Source organism: Mycteria americana, chromosome 2, assembly GCF_035582795.1.
Source record: "Mycteria americana isolate JAX WOST 10 ecotype Jacksonville Zoo and Gardens chromosome 2, USCA_MyAme_1.0, whole genome shotgun sequence".
NCBI lineage: Eukaryota > Metazoa > Chordata > Aves > Ciconiiformes > Ciconiidae > Mycteria > Mycteria americana.
The window spans coordinates 11,183,990-11,204,147 of NC_134366.1; the positions used below are offsets into that span (position 1 = coordinate 11,183,990).

At 37.2% G+C, this 20,158-nt stretch overlaps 1 protein-coding gene across 1 annotated transcript in view; it reads right to left on the reverse strand.

The window, feature by feature from the left end:
• PTPRN2 (protein tyrosine phosphatase receptor type N2) overlaps positions 1-20,158 on the reverse strand; it is a 679,248-nt gene that overhangs the window by 436,149 nt on the left and 222,941 nt on the right. The window contains 1 exon segment of the mRNA XM_075495417.1: positions 3,753-3,870. Coding sequence (XP_075351532.1) covers positions 3,753-3,870 — 118 coding nt within the window.

The window sequence follows — 20,158 nt, forward strand, 5'->3', positions numbered from 1 at the left end:
CACTTTGAAGTACCAGAAAAACCCTCCACCTCTCTCCAGCGTAAAACAACCAGCTACCCATCAGGCACACAAACTCTAGGAAAATGATGGCTTACTGCACAGAGTACTATAGCGATCTTGATATAATTCACCATAAGTCTTGCTTCCTCCTCATGCTGTTCGTATTTTTCTCTTATTCCAGAGCTCTAAATTCTGCCTTATCATGGAGGGTGGACATGCAGGTAACATTATTCACCTCCTTTGCAACTTCAAGCCAGACTAAAACTGTTCTGCAGTTTTAGAAAGAGCTGGGCAGTATGCTTTCTGCTTCAATAGAGACGAACTAATCCAAAGAGGCTCTCATCATAGAAGGTGTCCCAGTTTCAAACACTCATTTTTCATTTATCAATTAATTCCAACACCTATCTTCTCCTTTCTTCACTAACTTTAAAAAGAAAGTGAAAATGGAAATACCAAATTCTGACCTGAGGATTTCCACCGGAGCTAATGGGAACTGAATGCACAGATAAAAGACAGTATTTAGGTTAGCTTTTCAAGCCATTATTTACAGTATATAATCACTCACTCTGGTGGCAGAAGCAAAATCTGGGGTGTAAGATTTCTCATTCTTCTTATGGAGACAGTAATTGCACTTAAATTGTGTTTAAATTCCATATTAGATGTAGTATTTTATGCTATAAACTTTTAAACAATTAAAACGCAAAAGTCTGACAAAGCATTACATTTCATTTGATGACAACTTTAATAAAATCCTATGAATACATCTGAAAGATTTTTTAAAATTTTTTTAGTTCACCAGTATATCACTGTTGTTCACCTTGTTAACACAGAGAGTAAAATGCATTAAATGAGCTATTATTGCAACTGAATTAAAATATTTCTTTGAAATTTGACAAAGTGATATTGGAAAATGGATGAAAGACAAATATATAAAAGCACCTGCTAAGTAGGAGAAATGACTGTCAGCTGAATTCTTGTGCACTTATTTGGAGTTATTTTCAGTTTTAATTTGTCCTGAAAAAGGACCTTGCATACAATGAACTTTAGGCTATAAAGACAATAACATATATAATTATTTATCCACAGAAATAATTATATATTTCCTACAAAAGCCAGTGCTTTAGAAGCTTTTGTGTGGCAATATATAAATCACTGCACCTCAGATATATCTAGAATGTTGTCAATTAATAGATACCACACTTTTTAGAATAAAGTTTCTCCCTTTTAAATGCTGTTAGAATCTTATTACTGACTTAACGATGGTTTTATTACAGAAATAATGCTATACCCCATTTCATACATTGAAGTTTGCTGAAAGGTTTGTGGTTTTGCCTAATTGCACCAATGAACACAACTGACATTTATTCCCTGTGTGCAGAATGGATTTTTTTCCTTTATCTTGCATCCTCTTTCAAGAGTGGGATTTTTTTGAAATTTAATAAGGGCCCAGGAAATACCACGTACACTCCAGTTAGCCACCAAAGAAAGAACTTTCATCTTGAAATCAAGCTCCCAGTTTCAGCATTTTTTTTAAGATGAAATCCATGTCTTCTGTTCCATCAGATTTCATACGCACTAATTTAGCCTAAGTCAATTTACCTTTCAAGTGTCTGAGTCTATTTTCTTGCTCTCACTAGCTCTGTGGGGATTAATGACTCATTAGTATGACTTCATATTGTCTTATTACACACGTTACCCTTAATAAAAGGTCTTCCTGCCATAATGTTTCTTTGATAATTAGATACCTACACTAAGTTGCTTTTTAAATTATTTAATTATTATCTGATAAGATTTTAGCAAGCGCATTGAGCACACTGAGCTTATAGCAAATTTGATCAGAATCTACAAGACGCTAGGAAAAAAGTTCCTACTGTTCTCTGACCTACAGAATATATTGCAAATGGACAACCAGAAAAATCAATTAATGTTTTAAACTGTTGGCACATAAGATAATGCTTTCAGAAGCACAGCTTGGTAACTTCAGAAAATCTATCCACAATAGGAACTGGTATAAGTGGAACACATTTGAAATTCTGATGTTCCTAAAGTGTCAATACACAAAAAGGGTTATTTTTTTTAATGTATAGTTCTAGTTAAAAATGCAAAACAGCTCAAACCTGATCACAACAGGAACTCCTAAAAGTGATCATCTGTTCTCAATCTAAAACCTAAATTATTTCTTGTAGCTTTATATACATTTTATTTTTATATAACTATGAATCTTGCACACTGCAGAATACAGTCTTGATCTCGTGGAAATCTGGCCTATTTTATCTTACTCTCATGAATAAAAGTTTTAGATACACTCATTCTAAAAAAAAAAAAAAATCCCCCAGAAGATATTCGAAATCATTTCTGCTAACATGTACAGAGAGTAATCCATACAGTAATGGCATTTTGTATATCTAAGCAGTGAAAACATGTTTATGGATTCAACCACATGTTGTTATCACCTTTATGATAATATATAGATCAGTATCTTCTTTAGAAGTTAAGTTTCTACCTTACTGCACTCCTGAAATGTATGGTGCTGTGATTTTAAGGAATGCTTTTGAATCAGCAAATATGTGAAATACAGGGTCAAATTCTGTGAATTAAATCAAAACAAAGGCAAACACAGCTGAAGCCAGTGGGCAGTATCAATTACACAGCATTTTTATTTCCATAAAAGAACAATCTAGAAAAGAAATGTTTCTTCAGTATATGCAAACCACATACTGCGGTATATGAAGATCTGAAGTCCAGCATTTAATACCTTGCTCATCAAGGCTAGAAGCTCAAGCTTTGTCCCACTATGAAGAAAGTTTTCTAACAAAAAACACTTTCTTTCAATTTCACTTTCAAGAAATGCATTTCTTAATATCATGCAGGAGAAAGCAAAATTTACCATTTTTAACATTCCTAAAATTTTATGCATTTTAAAATTTCCTTCTGGGGTTTCTGTGGTTGGATTGCACTTAAAAGCCTGTAGGACAGAATAGACCAGGTAAAAGAGTATATTTATATGTGTGTCTGTATATGAAGATGATATAATTGCAGGTCCTACATCCATATCACTCTACAGAATTATAGATGTTGTGTCTCTTGCCACCAATAACCATTAAGTCACCCTTCAGTATCTTTCAAGCCATGAGGAAAATGGCTTCTATAATGCAAAGAATAGATAGAAATGTCCCAACGTTGTTTTCTGTCATGGGAATTTGCATGAATCTTTCCTTTCTGGACAAATTTTGCAACTAAAGCTGAGAATCTATGGACTTCAAATCAATTACAGCTATGTTTTGGAAGAATATGAGTTTGAAAATATAATTAGTTGCTCAGAATGTCATTCAATACTTCTTCTTCTTTCTTTTCGTTGGCTTATTCCAGAACAAAATGTCTCCTGTGGATGAGCTACTGTAGAAGTCTGCCTTTTTAAGCCAGTCATAAGTAGAGATGGCTGAACTGACACTAGACACTGCATAAACTGGATAAAAGTTCTCATGTTTTGAATTCTGACACCTAAATTAACAACAGAAGGCATATTTTCTTAAATTAATTATAATCAGAAGAACAGGGTTGAGGGTTTTCATTTATTCTGTCTGCTGTTTTCCTTACTGGTGTTTTCAGTGCTGTTGTACGACTGGTTTCCCTTTATCATATAGATAGCGGTTTCGGTGATGTGTTTAATTCAGCTTCAGTGCCAATCTATTTCTCATCATTTGCAAACCCTCCCAGAAACCTACCAGGCAAAAACATCGTTGAAGACTTACCTTCCCGTGTCAGATCCTTCAGATGCAAATATATCAGGGCGTCTGTTGTGGATTTTGTGAATGGTTGAGAGTTCCTGACCAATAACATGCTGTGTATAATCATCTCGCCAGGTAAAACCTGATAAATAATGAAACAAACAAACAAACAAACAAAAGCACAAAACCACTATTTAATAACTTGAAAGTTTGGCAAAAATGTGTCCTATATAAACAATAACCAAAAAAAAAGAAAGAAAAAAGAAAAAAAGAAACTTTGTTCAATTGGAACCCAAGAGTGAACTACAGATTCTTCTCTTCTGTATGAAATTTTGTTAATCAAGGTTTCCTTGCAGTGGAAGGAAGACAGTAGATGATGTGAGGAGATTTTGAAAGACTACTCTTAGCAGAATTTTAGCTAGTTATAAACTAGCTTTAATAGATAAAAAAGGGTTACTTTGGACAGCTATGGAAAAGAGTTATCTCACTAGCTGGTATCTATTTCACTTCTTCCCCATTCACAGCACACTGTCCCTTCTCTGTTTTCTCCATGAAATTATGCTTTTAGAACATTAAGGAGCTAGTACTGCAGTGGAAATAAGTATTTTGAGTTTTAGTATAATATATGTGGAGGTCAATTTATGTTATCTTTATAGTTAAATGTTGTGACAAAGAACTTTATAACAAGGGGGAAGTGCAACTATGAAGGCAAATTCCAGTCATTACTCATTAATTACATGCACTGCCAATCTCATGGTAATTATACTTGAAATAATGATATAACTCCAGACATAATTGTTACCCGATTTGTAGATTTTAGATGTTATGGTAACACTTTAGTTCATAGAACTTGCCCATGCAATTATCTGTAATTATCTAATAACTAAATATTACATAATTGAAGAGAATTTCTGCTTTTACGCTGTGGGCAGTAAAACACCACAAAACCCTCAAATGAATATTGATAAAAGTTCCAGATATGGTTATCCTGCTAATATCTTCCTGTAAGAAACCACCTAAAGAAAAATCCTCTCTAGCACTAGATGGAAGGGGACGTATCTGGTTGTTAGAGTCAGCCTTGGAAGGGGGATTTCTGGTTCAGACCCTATTTCATACACACGGTATAAACTTCATCACGATTTGCAGTCAACATCAGATTTGTTGCTACAGGCAGTCTCTTAGGATGCAGCTAAAGCATCATCAGTCTCAGCAGAACCCAGAACGTGGCCACCTCACTCCTTGGATGAGTGCTTTATCCAGTGGGATATTAAAAAAGGGCTGTATTCTTCAGATTTTTCCACCGTATTGAGGTGAGTTTATTGTCTGTTTACTTAAGCCCAGAATTAAAAAAGAAGTCTAAATAGCAGATTCGTCCATTTTGCCAAAGCAGACAGTTCTGAGCATGCAGAAGTAAAAATTACTTTAATATTTATCAAATTTTCAGCCTAAGGAGGAGATACTTAAAGAAGTTGGGTATAAGATTAGACAGGCCTAGGAAGTATTCAGACTGTGCTATTGTCTGGGATTTAGACAAGTTTTAGGAAATAAAGTCACCATTTGGGCAAGATTTGTGTGGACTGCATCCCAAACTTTTTTTTTTCATTAATGAAAATAATAATAATAAACAATCTAGAACCAATGTAAGTATGCATGAAGGTTTTAACAAACAAAAAAGCTCTCTGACACTCTGCTTTTGCTCCTTCTTTCTCTTTTTCTTAAATAAAAATGTTACTCGAGTTTATTGAAGAAACACTTCACCTGAAATCATGTTAGATGTTAATGGCTACAGTAAATGACTCCAGACCCTTGGGAGAGGGAATAATCTCTGTCTCTGTCTAATCTATTTTTAGTTCTGATTCATCCTTTTCAAATGCAAATCTCACCTTTTCAAATGTGCCGTGTAAGAAGATGGATTCAAATAATTTCACAAATCTCAATCTAAGGCTGCTCAGAGCATGTTGTTATGTGAATACACAAAAATGAGTCACCATGCACCTATGATTATTTTGGTGTAGTGTTATTAAAATGGTTTTTACATGAAAGTTTTTATATATATGTATGTTCGAGTTTACTTCTCTGTTGCCTAGCACTACACATTTCTGTTTGTTTTATAAATTCATGCAGGAGAAAAAAACTAAGATAACATTCAAGTTTAGAAAAATGTGCAAGAAAAATATTCAGCTAAAATACACATATATTAAAATCATTCATATAGCCATAAAAATATTAATTTATGAACTATGTGTCCAAAATCACTACAGTTTCACTTTGTAACTCTAAAAGCCAATACTAGCCCTATTAAAGGCTAACGAATACACGATAAATAACATAAACTTTGAAGAAAAATACACAGAATTACTCTGAAGAGTTTTCTTCAAATTAAAGCAAGAAGAGTTCATCCGTGGTACTTGCATACAGGCAGGAAATTAATCTCTCTCAATCCTGAGCAATATATATGGCTGCAGACACACAGGTCAAGAGTTAGTTATATTTTTATGCCTCCACAAAACAATGTTTTTGGTAAAAGAGCATAAGAAACCATTGCAATCCCAGTTCTCACTGGTCGTGGTAACGTTGTATCTTTTGTTAACTTCAGTATGTTTTCTTTCTCCTGCAGCACTATTTTAACATTTTCTCCTAATGCATTTCAAACCAGTACAAGTATACCATGCTTAATACTGTAAAAGAACACAACTCTGGTGTTAAAGGAGAGTAAATAGATGAAAGACAAACAGGGTACTTGTTATAGAGCTTAAGAAACTAGAGTTAAGAGAATATGCCCTCTCAACTGTATCTCCTAGCACTTGAGTTAGAACACTCACATGAGTTAGAACAAGACATGGATGAAAAATGCAAATCTTAACTAATTCAAAAATCCCCTCATCAATAAGTTAATATCGCTCTTTCTTACGCAACTATCTCAGGAACTGCACCGTGTCTAAAGCCAACCTTATGCCAATCATTTCCCAGCATTGTTTCAATTTCAAAAAAATCTCTCCCACACACTGAGCTCAATAAAGCAGCACATTCAAGAACCATAATGCCACGCTGACAGCTGCAATCAAAATTGAGGTTGAGAAGGAGCATATGACGGCGTATGGCGATTTCCTGTTCCCTTTGTCTCTGCCGTCACACCTAGCGCCAGCTCCTGCCTCACCACCCAATTATTACAATTTATCTCCACTGGCTGAGCAGGATCACAGCAGTGCCCTTGTACACACGTTACTTCCACGTCACTAACGGGGAACGGTACGGCGGACGCCCAGCCCCTGATTAACCATCCCCCCTGCTGCAGGTCTGCCCAGGACCTGCGTCTCCCAGCCGTGAATTCCCACAGACGGACAATGCCAAGAAAAGAGAGAAGGGGTCCGGTAGACGCTGGAGTGACGCAAATACTATGACAACAGCAGCGGCAGCAGATATAAAATTGCTCTCAGTTGAAGAGCATTGATAGTAGTGAGACCCCATGAAAAACAGGCATAGGTACAAATTTTCCCCACAAAAAGTAGCACTTTTCACTGGTGTCAAAGGTTTAATTCTTTTTTTATTTTAATTGAAACTCCACAGCATAAATGTATGTGAAAAGGGAATGCTAGTGTAGAGACAGTGAAGACAAGACGTTAATACCTTTAGTAAACCCAACCTGCACATCAAAACCAATGGAGGTGCTTCAGGCACGATGCTGTCTTTCTTTATTATCATCAGGTATTTCCCTGGATCTTTTCTTTCCACAGCACAATTAGTTATTATTATTACCAACAAATAATGAAATTATTATTGTCTACATCCCCATTATGTTCAACACTTAGCAATGACCATGTCAACAGAGAGTATATGTCTAAGAATTATTTTATTAACTGAAATCAAATGAAAAGCAAGCAGTGTAAACAGTGGAAAAAACCATTTTCACAGATTCACACTGGTGAAAATAATATTAGCTTCTGTCTCCAAAAGTAAAGTCAAAATTGTTTTCACATTTGTCATACAATTTCACTTTTAACCTGCTTAATTGGCTTTGCTGCCAATTATAACAGTTACACAGAATTAATGAAAAATAATCAAAATTCAAATATGTATTTCCTTCTCTCAGCTGTTCAATTTTTCTAAGTAATGGCATTCCTTCCTACTCTGTTTTTCATCTTAGAGAAACCTGATGCTTCTCCAAATATACCTGACCACATCTTTAATGCATGTAAATTATATTAGCAACCGTTGAAAACATTCATCTGCTACTTCTCCGTCTCACTTATTCTAGTTCAGAATTATTCATACAAATAATCTTCACCCCCTCTGAAGGCCTAAGCAAGAAAAACAACAGCTTTTTAACTTTGCAGAGAAGTTCTGGTGTAAATCAGTAGAGCCCAATTTAAGTTCTCTAAAGAAACAACAGTTCTCGCCACCCGCAGATTTGGCCGTGCAAATCTTCCTGCTCCTACTCCCGACCCTTTTCCCGACCAGCCTGGCTGAGGCTGCGCAGGGCTCTGCAGGCAAGTCCAGCGAAACCTGCATCTGACACGATAACGCCGTGAGACTCTTCCAGCTCTCGTGCCAATCGAAACCCAAAATGATTAGTTCTGCACCAATATCTTAGCAACAAAATTATTTTTACGTACCAAGCCCATTCAAAGCCACAGGAGATTATTATATATTGGCAGAAACCTATATGCTAAAACTCGATCATTCTTTACCAGGAAAATCCCTGTATAAAGGCCAAAAAACCTCAGAAGTATTCAGACTTGAAGCCAGAACATGTTACTATTTTTGAGTTGTGACATTATTTTTTCCCCAGTTTTTGGTAATGTTATCCCTTTTGTCCCTACATGGTGTATGATAAGATAGGTTTTTCTCTGAGCTGCCTTCAACTGCTACTTCATTTCGGCCAGGAAACTCTCAGTTGTAGAGCTCAGAGACTTTCATCCCCCATGCCATGTGTTGCAAATTGTTAATGCCTACTTTAGCTGTCAGAATGTCTGCAGAATTGGGAATGTTTGGCTTTCTTCCCTATTTTCACAACAGACAGGTCAATGTATAGACATGCCTGTCTGCAAGCTGCCTTTCCACATTCTCCAGAGGAGCTGCACTTGTTCTCATCCCAGACCTCCGTTTTCAGGGCTCAAGGACATACCCGATAATGTTCACATATTTCAGTACTGGGTAAGTCAAAATTGCAGCTTTAATGCTGAGGTTCCTGTGTGTATAACAAAACTAATTCTTTCAATTGCTACAGTTTCTACGAAAGAATGAAGCCAAAAGATAAAATCCTGATGTTTCATCTTACAAGAAAAGAAAACCAGAACTTCTTCCAAAGGCAATTTTGCGATATAACTCGCAATGGCAGCTTAATGGCAAAAATAGTAATAGAGAAATTAAACCCACCTCTAAAACCCCAAACTTTTAATTCCCCTGTATCTTTGGCTTGGAATATTCATTTGTTCTGAAAATTGTGACTAAAGATGGTTTCTACAAAATCGGAAGAAAATCTGCCAAGACAGTTTTGCACTACACTTCCATGAAAACATACTCTAATCTAATTTGCTTGCTCTGGTCAAACATTGTATTGTCTTCTAGACAAAAAGAAAATCTGATACAGACTGTCTTTGAGGAAACGACTGGGCGTTATGAGCAGTCACCACCACTCTTGTTCAATCCATTTCAGCAGGAACTGTGGTCAGCCTCTCCTGGAAGCCCTCAGGAGCTTCTGTTGTTTCCTTCCCTTTACTACGGCATTCCCCAGCAGCAGCGCCGAGTACCAGATTTGCATTGGTGAGTTTTTTGCCCTCTTTTGGAGCTTCTAGTGGGATCTTCTCTGTAATATGCAGGAATTTCAGTCGCTGCATTCAGCAGCGATTCACTCACACTCACAGGCAAAGAGCTTCCATTTGAATGAACAGATGAAAGGGCTGCCTAAGGATTAAGGTTTCAAATTTTCATATATTGTTTTATTATACATAAAAGTGATAATCTCCATAGAATTAAATTACCAGCATGATCTCCTTACAGCCCTGATTTTAATTTACTCTAAGTAACTATCCCAGAAGGTGGAGGGAAGGCTTTTCGCTTCAGTTTTTTGGAATTTCTATTATTTGAAAAAGCCAAATGAGTGCTTCATTTGCCAAGGAGATTACAAAATACTCTCACAGGACTCAGTATGCAATGTTTCCTTACCTTTATTTCAGCTCTTGTAGACAGCTACAAATAATTGATTTATACAAGGGAAAGTTTCAAAGCGTTACATAAGATTTGTCTGCCACTGGAGCTGATAGTAATAAAGGAATAAGATAATGCAAAATAGATCATCCAACTTCCAACTAGAATAAGCTACTTTCCAAAGACTAGAACAGAATGGATACACGAAAAAGACTTCCCAAATCTTTGCGATAAATCCCACGCTATTCACCATGTCATATAATCTTTTTCACAAATTGATGACCCTCAATCTGAAAGCAGATGGTTCCGTTCACAGAAATGTTTTTTAGGAAGGAAGATATGCAAAAGGGGGCTTCTTGCGTGGTTACAACTTTATATTAATGTTCAGCCTTAATTTAATTCATGGTCAGTTACATCTTTAACTTGAATGGCTCTCTGTGGTGTCCAGGCTGTGACATAATTATCAAAAAGCAATCAAACCTAATATATGGTGAGTAAAGGTGCCCCTTCTATTCCTCCATTTCCTTCTGAACCTGGACTATGCACAGACATTTCCTCCGTGCTGTCGGCCCAAGCAGTTTTCATGAACATGAGGAAATATTCACATGCACCCAAAATAGTGATACTAAAACAAAAATGAGACTGCTTTGCTTGTTTCACCGAGCTTTGAACCCATCTGTGTTAGCTGACAATCACATCAAAGTGCATGTGACTATTCCAGATTTAACCCCCAAAGCCTGACATTAGTTCTACACTGCAAAACAGCTCTCTCTACTATATTAATCCTCTGCAGTCTCCTTTTAGAATGAGAAGTGGTGATCTTTCATTTTCTGTCAAAATACCTTTCATTTTTCTGTTCCTTTCCTTTTCTATTTTATTATTCCTTTCCAAGATGTCTTACACCACTCTAAACTTTCATTCACTCATCTCATAATGCAGGATCTCTTTAGTATGCAGAAATTGGCTGTAATGCTATACTGTACAATGCTAAGAATGGAGATATTGTCCAAATAGTAGTTAACAATGCATATAAAATCAGCAGGTCTTCCTTCTCATTTTATTTTATCCATTTCATTTCATGCTAACAGTAGGATGACAGCCTTATTGTCATGAAAAATATAGTTCCTGGGAAAGGACTTCTGAAGTGCCTTCAGTCTGGGAATTAAAACATTACCTGTAACAAGGTGGAATTGGTCAGAAATGTCCTGGCACTTAAATAAGTATAGAAAATTAAGTGGATATACAGGTTACACATATTCTAGCAAATTCATCTCAGATCTACAGTTCTTCATGTTTTTTTAAATGCCTACGAGCACAACTGTTCTTTCAGCTCCACACAGTCGTTCTCACCCCCATTTTATGTAACTGCTGAACTCTCATTGATGTTTGTGAAAAATCAATTTTCGGCTGTCAGAGGAGTGCTTTCAATTGCACATGCAGAGTCAATATACAGGAGTGCCAAACTGGGCAGTACAGCAAAGGCTGCAGATGCAAATGCATCTCCGCATTTGGTTCTGAACATAAGTCTTTAAGGCCAACGTACAGACCGTTGCAGCAGCAGTAGGGAGGGAACGTTAGAACGAGTCAGAGCTTCGCGGTGCATCACACAGGGAAATCGGACATACTGGAAACATTTTCTCTAGCAAGGGCCTTTGGTCTCCTGCTCACCATGCTCCGTCCTGCATCAAGACCAATGCAAATTAAAGTAGAAAAAAGGTAGTTTTTTTCATTTATATGATAGGCAGAAAGTCTATATATAGTTTGTGTGGAACCATATCCTCCATTTTCCACTTTTAAGCCACTTCTCTTGGAGTGTAAATTCCTCCAGGAAGAGGCCCTATATTGCATGCATTTGGAGAGTCTCTTTCTACAGCAATAACAACAACAATAACAATAATTGTTATTGTTGCTATTTTTATTAATAAAAACACAGCAGTCGCAGAAGTTAGGGTTCCCTTAGGAACCTCGTAAAGATCTTGGTGGCTGAAAGCCAGGAGTTTTCCAGGGAAGTATGTTAGCCAAGTCAGTTTGCCTGAAGCAAAGATGAACAATCTGCAGGTCACGCTGCTCCCCAGAAAAGCTGATTAGTGCTCCTCAGGTTTCATTTTGAATTCACCTCGTGTACAGAAAATATACACTGTGAATTTGTGCAACCTGAAAGGCAACATAGCATTTTCAGCCAGAGAAGTATTTGAATTATCTTTTTTTCTGTTCTCTTGTGCGCATAAACTCTTTGGGTTTTGACCTTCCAACAATTGCAACGGAGGATGCAATGCACTTTACTGTACATTGCATGACAGATATTTTTCCATTTAAGCATTTTTAGTCTTCGCACCTCAGGGCTCTGATTTATAAGCCAATTACAATTAACAGATTACTGTACCACATGTTAGCTAAGGTACAGTGTCTGCCCATGTATTTCGCTGGTGTCCATGGGTAAAAATGAGATTTTTTGACTTATTTTAGCCAACAATGAAAAGGATTTAGTGAGAGAAGCTCTGACTGACGTGATTTCCTACCTGGTGTTCATTTCCCTCCTTTGTCTCACAGAGTTAATACCTCGGTGAGCTTTAACAACATTTTTGGACAACTCACGTAATGCTGATTCACGGATTCACATTGACGCTGTCAGCTGCACACGCTCTGATTTCTAGTTCTTTCTAGCTTCTTTACTGCCTTCTGGGGTTGATCTCTCTGAATATTTAAAATATGCCATGCTATGAGCTGTGATTCAATCTTATCACAGTGTATCACAACGCTACTAAAAAGCAGGTTTTTTCTGAATTTCTGAACGAGTTTTTGAGCAAGACTCGATGAATTAAAATGTTTACACTGGAAGAGCTGGAACAATCAGATATGAACTGAAAGCCCCTAAAATTTGAGTCTTTGTGAGCACAGTTCCAGCTGATGCCCATTCATAACACATCACTTCATTCAAAAAGCTCCCTCATTTTTTGTTCATAACCACAGAGATGCTAGGTTTAAATGTCATTTACTGAAAACTCTGACATTAACAAAATGCCTCAAAACATGTCATGATGACATAACACTGAAATAAAACATACACAGGGAATATAAAATTCCTATAATTCCTGGGAGCAATTTTACCTTTGTGTGTTCTATGCTCAGCTAAAATCTGAATATTCTGAAATAGCTCCACTAACTTCAAGCCACCAAGGTCTAACATTAACTGCGCAGACCTGCTATACCCACTGTGCTCAATATGAACTAGAGACAACTTCCTCTGGGCAAAGACCATGGTTTGAGATGTAGCCTGGACCTGCAGGCTGAGCCACAGGGGAGCAAGCACCAGGAGGGGGGACCGAAAGCACATTTGCCTTCTTTTGAATCTGCCCTTCAACCTGTAATGCGACACAAGCTCTGTGGTTCACTTCTCTATCTGCAACATGGATACAATAAAACACAATTTCGGGGGTTAAAGCTGTACTGCATTTTGTGAGGCATTCAAATATGATAGGGCTGGCATAAACAAGAAACAGTGACAACAAGAGAGTCCACCGGGAGCTACTCCAATGTGTCATTACCTAAGTGGCGGGTAGTTGCTTTCTTTTCTTAACTTCAGTGCATTTCTACTATGTAAGGACTAGCAACTAAAATCAAGGAAGTGAATATATTTTCAAAAATACCATTTATTCCAGAAACTTGTCCATCAGCAATTTCGAATGACATACAAAGCAGCAAAATTCCTTTAGAGCAAACACTGAAGTGAACCAGCAATAATGTTAAAGCATTTCAAAAACATTGGTGGTGTAGCTCATATTTCTCTCTTTCACTTAGTATTGTTACAGAAGAAAGTCTTCTGATCAGTGGCTGCCAGCTTTAAGAAATAGTGATATATTTCTAGATAATCGACTGCTACCTATTACCATACTTTTGATGTGGTGGAACGTTCATGTCCCTTATTTTCCACTTCCTCAGGGTATCCTGGTTAAATGTCACATGCATTTTTCTCCCATGTTAAGAAAACAAAACCTACATATTAATTCTTTTTAAGAGAGGCATAAATGTAATAAGCAGGGAACATTGATTATTCTATTCATCTATAAACTACTCCAATAGATGTATAAATAATACTGGAAAACGTAATGCAACCTTAATTATCAGCAGTGTTACCCCTCTATTTATAACAGTCGTGATAGATGAAACCTGCAGCAATCAATCTGATTGCTCTGATAGCAGTTTAAGCTAATTCACAACAAAAGACACAAAGTTAAAAAGCCAGACTATCACATGTATTTTACAAGCATATTGTTATTTAATGTAAGATCTCTGTTTCATTAACCAGATTTCTGCTTGTTAGTAATGAAACTATGAGCAAATGTCCCTGTAAATGTATCCGAGAGCTAAGGTGTCCAAGAGCTCCATACGCTCCTCCTTAACTGTTCCTAATATCAGAATGAAAACACAAAGAATTGCCCTTTTCTCACTCCAAAATGCTCGTGGTTCAGTTCCCAAATCTGTAGCCCGGCAAGGCAATCTACCTAGAAAATGTTTGCTATCACAGCCCCAAAAGGCACAAATCTTGGAAAGGAAAGAGCAATGAGTAAATAAACTATTGAAAATGTTGTTCTTCACCTATTGACATGCTACAAATCTGGCCTTCATCTGGTGTTCCCTATTCACAGTAACCTCACACAGTGGTAGCACTTTCAAACAGGAAAAATATTCTCTTTTTTCTAGAGAAACAATCATTTTATTTACACTTTAGGACTATTTGTTGCAAGGAGTAAACTAGAACCTGGGATTAACTTGTTTTATTTACTACAACAAATAAAACAGAAACATGGGGCATTGCAAATTCAACGATTTATTGTTAATTTGCTGTTCCTACTCACCGTTGACTTCTATGTCTATATAGAAGATAAACTATATTTATAGGTAAAGATTTTACTTTATTTACCTTATATGACATATGAAAGAAAATATTTCCTTCTATCAGTCACTTCTTAACTAAATGCCAAAGGTTCAAATGTATAATCTGAAGTCTGTCCTGACAGCCAAATAAGACTGTAGCTTTTGTACTTTACATTATATTTAGCAGTTAGTCAGGTTTGATTCATTTCGTTATATGCAGTGCCAAGGTATGCCCTTGAATCTTTTACATTCTTAAAAGCTAAATGGATTCAGTGTTTCTCAGCAGGACAATTTTGGTGGTCCTTTTTGCTTGAAAGTACATTAAAATTAGTCAAGATTTCCAAGGTTACAGCAAAGATACTCCTATGCCACATCGATATGTCGTCAAAAACAATTCAGTCCCTCTTTCCTCATCCGTTCTGTATTTAGAAAAAAATCTGTCACGTTGACTGTGATGTTTATATACTTCGTGTGTGTGTGATGTTTTGTGTTTAGCTGTGATCCCGCGTTCTAGCCGAGGCTAAATAAGAACAGCACCAGATTTCAGCTGCCGGAGCACCAAGGCTGCACGGGGTGCTGCAGGCACCAGGCGTCCCTGCCGCCGAAGCACCTCCCGCACCGCCGTCAGGGGGTGCAAATGCCACCCCGGCTTCCCCCAGCGGTACCTGACACAAGCAGGGCCACTTATTTTCTGTGGTTCTCCTAGAGACTGAGCAGGTTATTTTAGAGGGGCTATTCTATGTGGATAAACACTCTACAATACACCTTTCTCTCCATCAGTACTGATGAAGTTTAGCAGGCCAGTTGCCCAGCACAGGTTTTGCCCTGATTCTTTGCGTAGCCTTTGGTGGCGCAGGGATTTGCAGGATGTGGCTGGATGAATGGGTGCAATAAAACTCTCCTGAATGGGAACTCGCATAACTATTGTACTGACAAAGCTAAAATAGACACTTTCCCACTCTCCCCACGGTAACTGGCCTTGCATTGCTAACAGGAATAACAGAAAAAAATGTAATTTTTTAATTAATCCTGTTACCGTTCACTTTAATGCCATGTCACACAAATCTGGTAGTCGAAATGAGGATCCTAATGGTTGTAAATCCTATTTACTTTTAGCGTAAGTTCTTCAAATGCCACCTGAGCAATGCAAAGCACTTTTGTTAAAACAAAAGTTGGGCCCATGAAAGAATAGCTTCTAGTCAGGTACTATGATTCAGTTAACCCTAGCTATTAAATCAAACACCCTCATGTATACAGCCGAGATACATCCCTTCTCCTATTATTCTTTGCATTATTTTTGTTAGCCAGGGAAAGTTTCCCTGACATAGTTTTGACAATTCCACAATTAATTTGTCTTCGTTTCATTGTGTCCTTAATAACAGCATATAGGCAACAGATGTCAAGTTTTTCCAAGTGGAATGAAGCAGAAGTGAACTCACATCCCTAATAAATTGTTTATTGAATATTTATTTTTACTTGGATGACAAAGTGCTAGTGAATCCACTGGTGGTAAAGCCCATGCTTACATGCTACAGCACAACATTTATTGAAGCAGCTATTCTTGCCAACTCTATATTGCATTTATAAATCTTCAAAACAAGCCCTGGTAAATGTCACTTCTTCTTAAATGCTCGGCAGAATTAATGACAAGTGATGCTGCCTTTGCCCTCAAAGAATTCATGTGTTTGGATCCGAGTCCAAATTCTAAAAACCTGTTCAGAAACGCATGCAGTATAAACACACATGCAATGTACTAGAAGCACCAAAGAAAGAAAGAAAGGAAAAGTTACCTAAATGCAAAAGTTAAATACAGACAGGAAAGCCTGTCTATTGTTTTTCTAGACTTTCTTTGTAAGCTGTGTGAAATATGCTACTACAAAGCCCATTAACTTCCATTCTGCACTGGAATACTTTGCAGCTGTCTTCTATATGCTACCCAAAAGCAATGAGTTGCTTTTAACATTTTCAGTATCCCATTAAACACCTTTTGAAATAAATATCAATACAAAATAAAGAAAATATAAAAATATAAAGTTACGATACCTAATTCTATCTAACAAAATTTTGAAACTATTCTGGCGTAACATCAGGGAATACCTTGTGCTGTATATTTATTTGTGTTTCCTATGTATGTATCCTTCATTTACTGAACAATAACTCTGAGTTTTTATTATATCTTCAAGTTCAAAGAGAAATGAAATACAAAAACTGAGCAGCACAGTAAACAATTCTGTATCTCCTCTAACTTCTTGAGTGCTGCCAGTGGATTCTGCCCTGTGGAACAGTCTGCTCGGTGTCAGTGGGATGCCCGTCTCCAAAGAGCAGAGCTGCTCTGCTAAGCAGCCCAGTCCAGATTTGCTGCCATGCCTGGCGTGGTGCAACCCAAATGCTTTTCCAAGGAACGCATTGCAACGTCCTCATTTTCCAGCTGGTTTTGTAACAGCCGTGGTTGAAAAGAGTGTGGGGCAGTCTATTCAGGGCTCTGAATTACATAGCACGTACTATTCTTCAAGAGCATGTCAACTGGCTTAGTATAATGACATGTTTCTGTGGCAGAGCTGCAGCTATATAATCTTTTTGCCCATGGTGGATTTCTCAGAGTTAGGGGAATTTCCTCAAGGGGAAATGCTGTCAGCAGAGTGCAAGGAAAGAGACCAGAGAAAGAGAATCCATGGAGATCCAGCAATGGAGATTCCCTCTCTCTGTTATAATCCCCACAGCACCCTATGCCCTCCCAGGCACGGAGAGTCAGGGACGCAGCAGCCCCCGCTCACTCCCTTTATAAGGATCTTTTCTTCAGGGGAGAAACTGGACGTGTGGTTCTCCTGACTTGACCCACACCTATCTTCAGTGCAGCTCCCTCACTAACCAGAACCAGCATTTCTTTTCTTTTTAGCAAAACCTACACTTGTTTCACTCACAAATGGTGCTGAACATGTTAATTAAACAGAAAATAATTGGCAGAGCTTGTCATAGAAATGACATTTTAATGGTAAATGAAATCTTGGGGCGATATTCATCAATAAAATATAAAGTGAAATGGAAAAAAACATTGATTCAAATCAAGACTTTCTGCTTATTGCTAGAAGAAGTCATCGCAGGGAAAAAAAAAAAAAAAAAAAATTAGTCTCCATCTATTGATGGCTGCCAGGCTGCTAATTGCCTCAGAATGGAAAACTGGCTTTGAAATGGGAATAGTTCAAAAGCAAACAAAAACCCCACAGCCTAAATAGTGATGCTGAGCAAAAAATGACTTCTGAAGCACGCATCCAGGAAAATGGAGGACAACAAGATTATGAGCTACTTTGTTACTTTTTGAGTTAAACAAAGCACATTTACCAACACAAAGGAAAAAAATATTGTAGTTCTAATCCTTTCCCATTCTTTATAGTAATATTTGATAGACACACAGGTAGGATGAATAACCTAAGTCAGCAATTTTACTGTTTAGTAACATCCCTGGGGACAGTATGTTGTAGTTGGTATGAAGAGGTTTATTGTGCTCCATGAGACTTTAGAAAATGTGATTATCACATTACTGCATTGTTTCATTCTAAATAAAAGACAAACCCACTGCTCTTACAATTTAGATTTGGGTTTGATGTCAGCATGCAGTGATTTGTAAAGCTTATAAAAATGCTTAAGCACATACCACTTCTTTCTCTCTAATTCCTGTATGCTTTGTTAAATAGTTATTTTAATGCAAAAATAGCAGGCTATTTTGGATCTTTGCAGGAGAGGTGGATTACATGGCAGCCACTAAATATCGGCAAAAGCGTCACACATTGTACAAAATTTCCAGACGTGTAATGCAAAGAGTCTTTCATTTCAACCACCAACCCTGAAGACATCTCAACTGACAAAAGGAAAGATTCCAGTCCCCCCTTTTGAAACCCACCGAAAGCCAGGTGTCAAGATGCTGGAAAGCTGCCCTTTCACCAACTCTCTTTGGCTATGTGACAATGAAGTGAGAACCTCTTGGAACCAATAAATGGTTCTCCATAAGTATCTTTTCAGTCTTTATGGCTCTAATTCTATACAACTATAACTGATAGCCTTGATTTGGAATAATTTGGTGGAATTTTTAATGTTCCCTAAGTGCAATGAATTAAGGAGTTAGAATAAGGCTTGAGGGAAGAAACACAACCTGGTTGTAGTATGGATTACAATGAAATCTAAATAAGATACAATTTCCTATTACATAAGAATGTGTTTAGTCATCTCAAATTCTTCACTCTCCTCCCTGTAGCTCTCTACAAAATGTTTAGGGTTGTGTGATGGAAATGAAGTATGACAGGTTCCTAATCTGTAAAACAATTGAAAAATGTTATTTTTTGCAGAGGCAATGCCACATTCATCTGCTGCCTGAGTTAGAGTTTCCATCTGGACAGCTGGCAGTCACTCACTACAGTTCAGACTACCTCGAACCGTAGCACAGAGGCTTTGGGCGAACTCTGATTTAGATACTTGGTAAGGGAAGAACAGGTTCTCACTAAAATCACTTTCTTTTTCAGGTATATCAAATGAGCAGTAGTTTCATTTCCATTCTTCCAAAAACAGAAAGGTAGAAAACCACTTGAAAGCTGAAATTGTCATCATGGGAAATTTGTTGTGCCTTAAATCTCTAGATATAGCTTGAAATAGAGCTGACAGGTTTAGTCCATTCATGTCTCCTCTATCCCTTCTCCATCTAGAAACAGATCTAATTAAGAAGTTTAAAAAAAAAAAAATTAAAAATCCATGTAATGAAGAAAAAAAGCCAGTATTTCTAGAAACATCATTATTTGATTAGGGACATTCTCTGAACATCACTGTTGTCTGCATTACACAAAAAAATGGAACTGCAGTCACCTTTTCCTCTTCCTGTTGCTGTTACCGTGTTGTTAATTCCAACTGCGAAGCCACTGACCCTTGAAATTATTTTCACATGCCTAGAAAACACATGTGGCTTTTCCTTACCTTTATCTTTCTAGAATTGTTCTTTCAAAATTCTCTGTGCCCCCTGGAAAATATTAATTCACACAGGATTCTGTTAACAAATATCAAAACTTAGCCTTAGTTTTAGCCTTAGAGACTTAAACTTCTAATGAGGGAATTCAGAGTTCATCTTGCATTATTCCTCACTAGTAACATAAAAACAGGTTCAGCATATGTTACACTGCTGCCGCTTAAGCACAGCAAGATATACCCTGAACTTTCAAATCCTGCTTCTTATTTGTACAAGCCAGGCTATGAAAACAGACAATTCTAATGAATTCACTGAGAAATCCTTAGTAGAAGTAGCAATGGCAGACTTAGAGCTATAATATTTAAAGCAACTGCAAAATTGTGCTTTCATCAGGAAAGGAACAAAAGCTTTGTTAGTTCTGAAGCTTACATTTATATTCAGCATAATAATTCAAAGTATC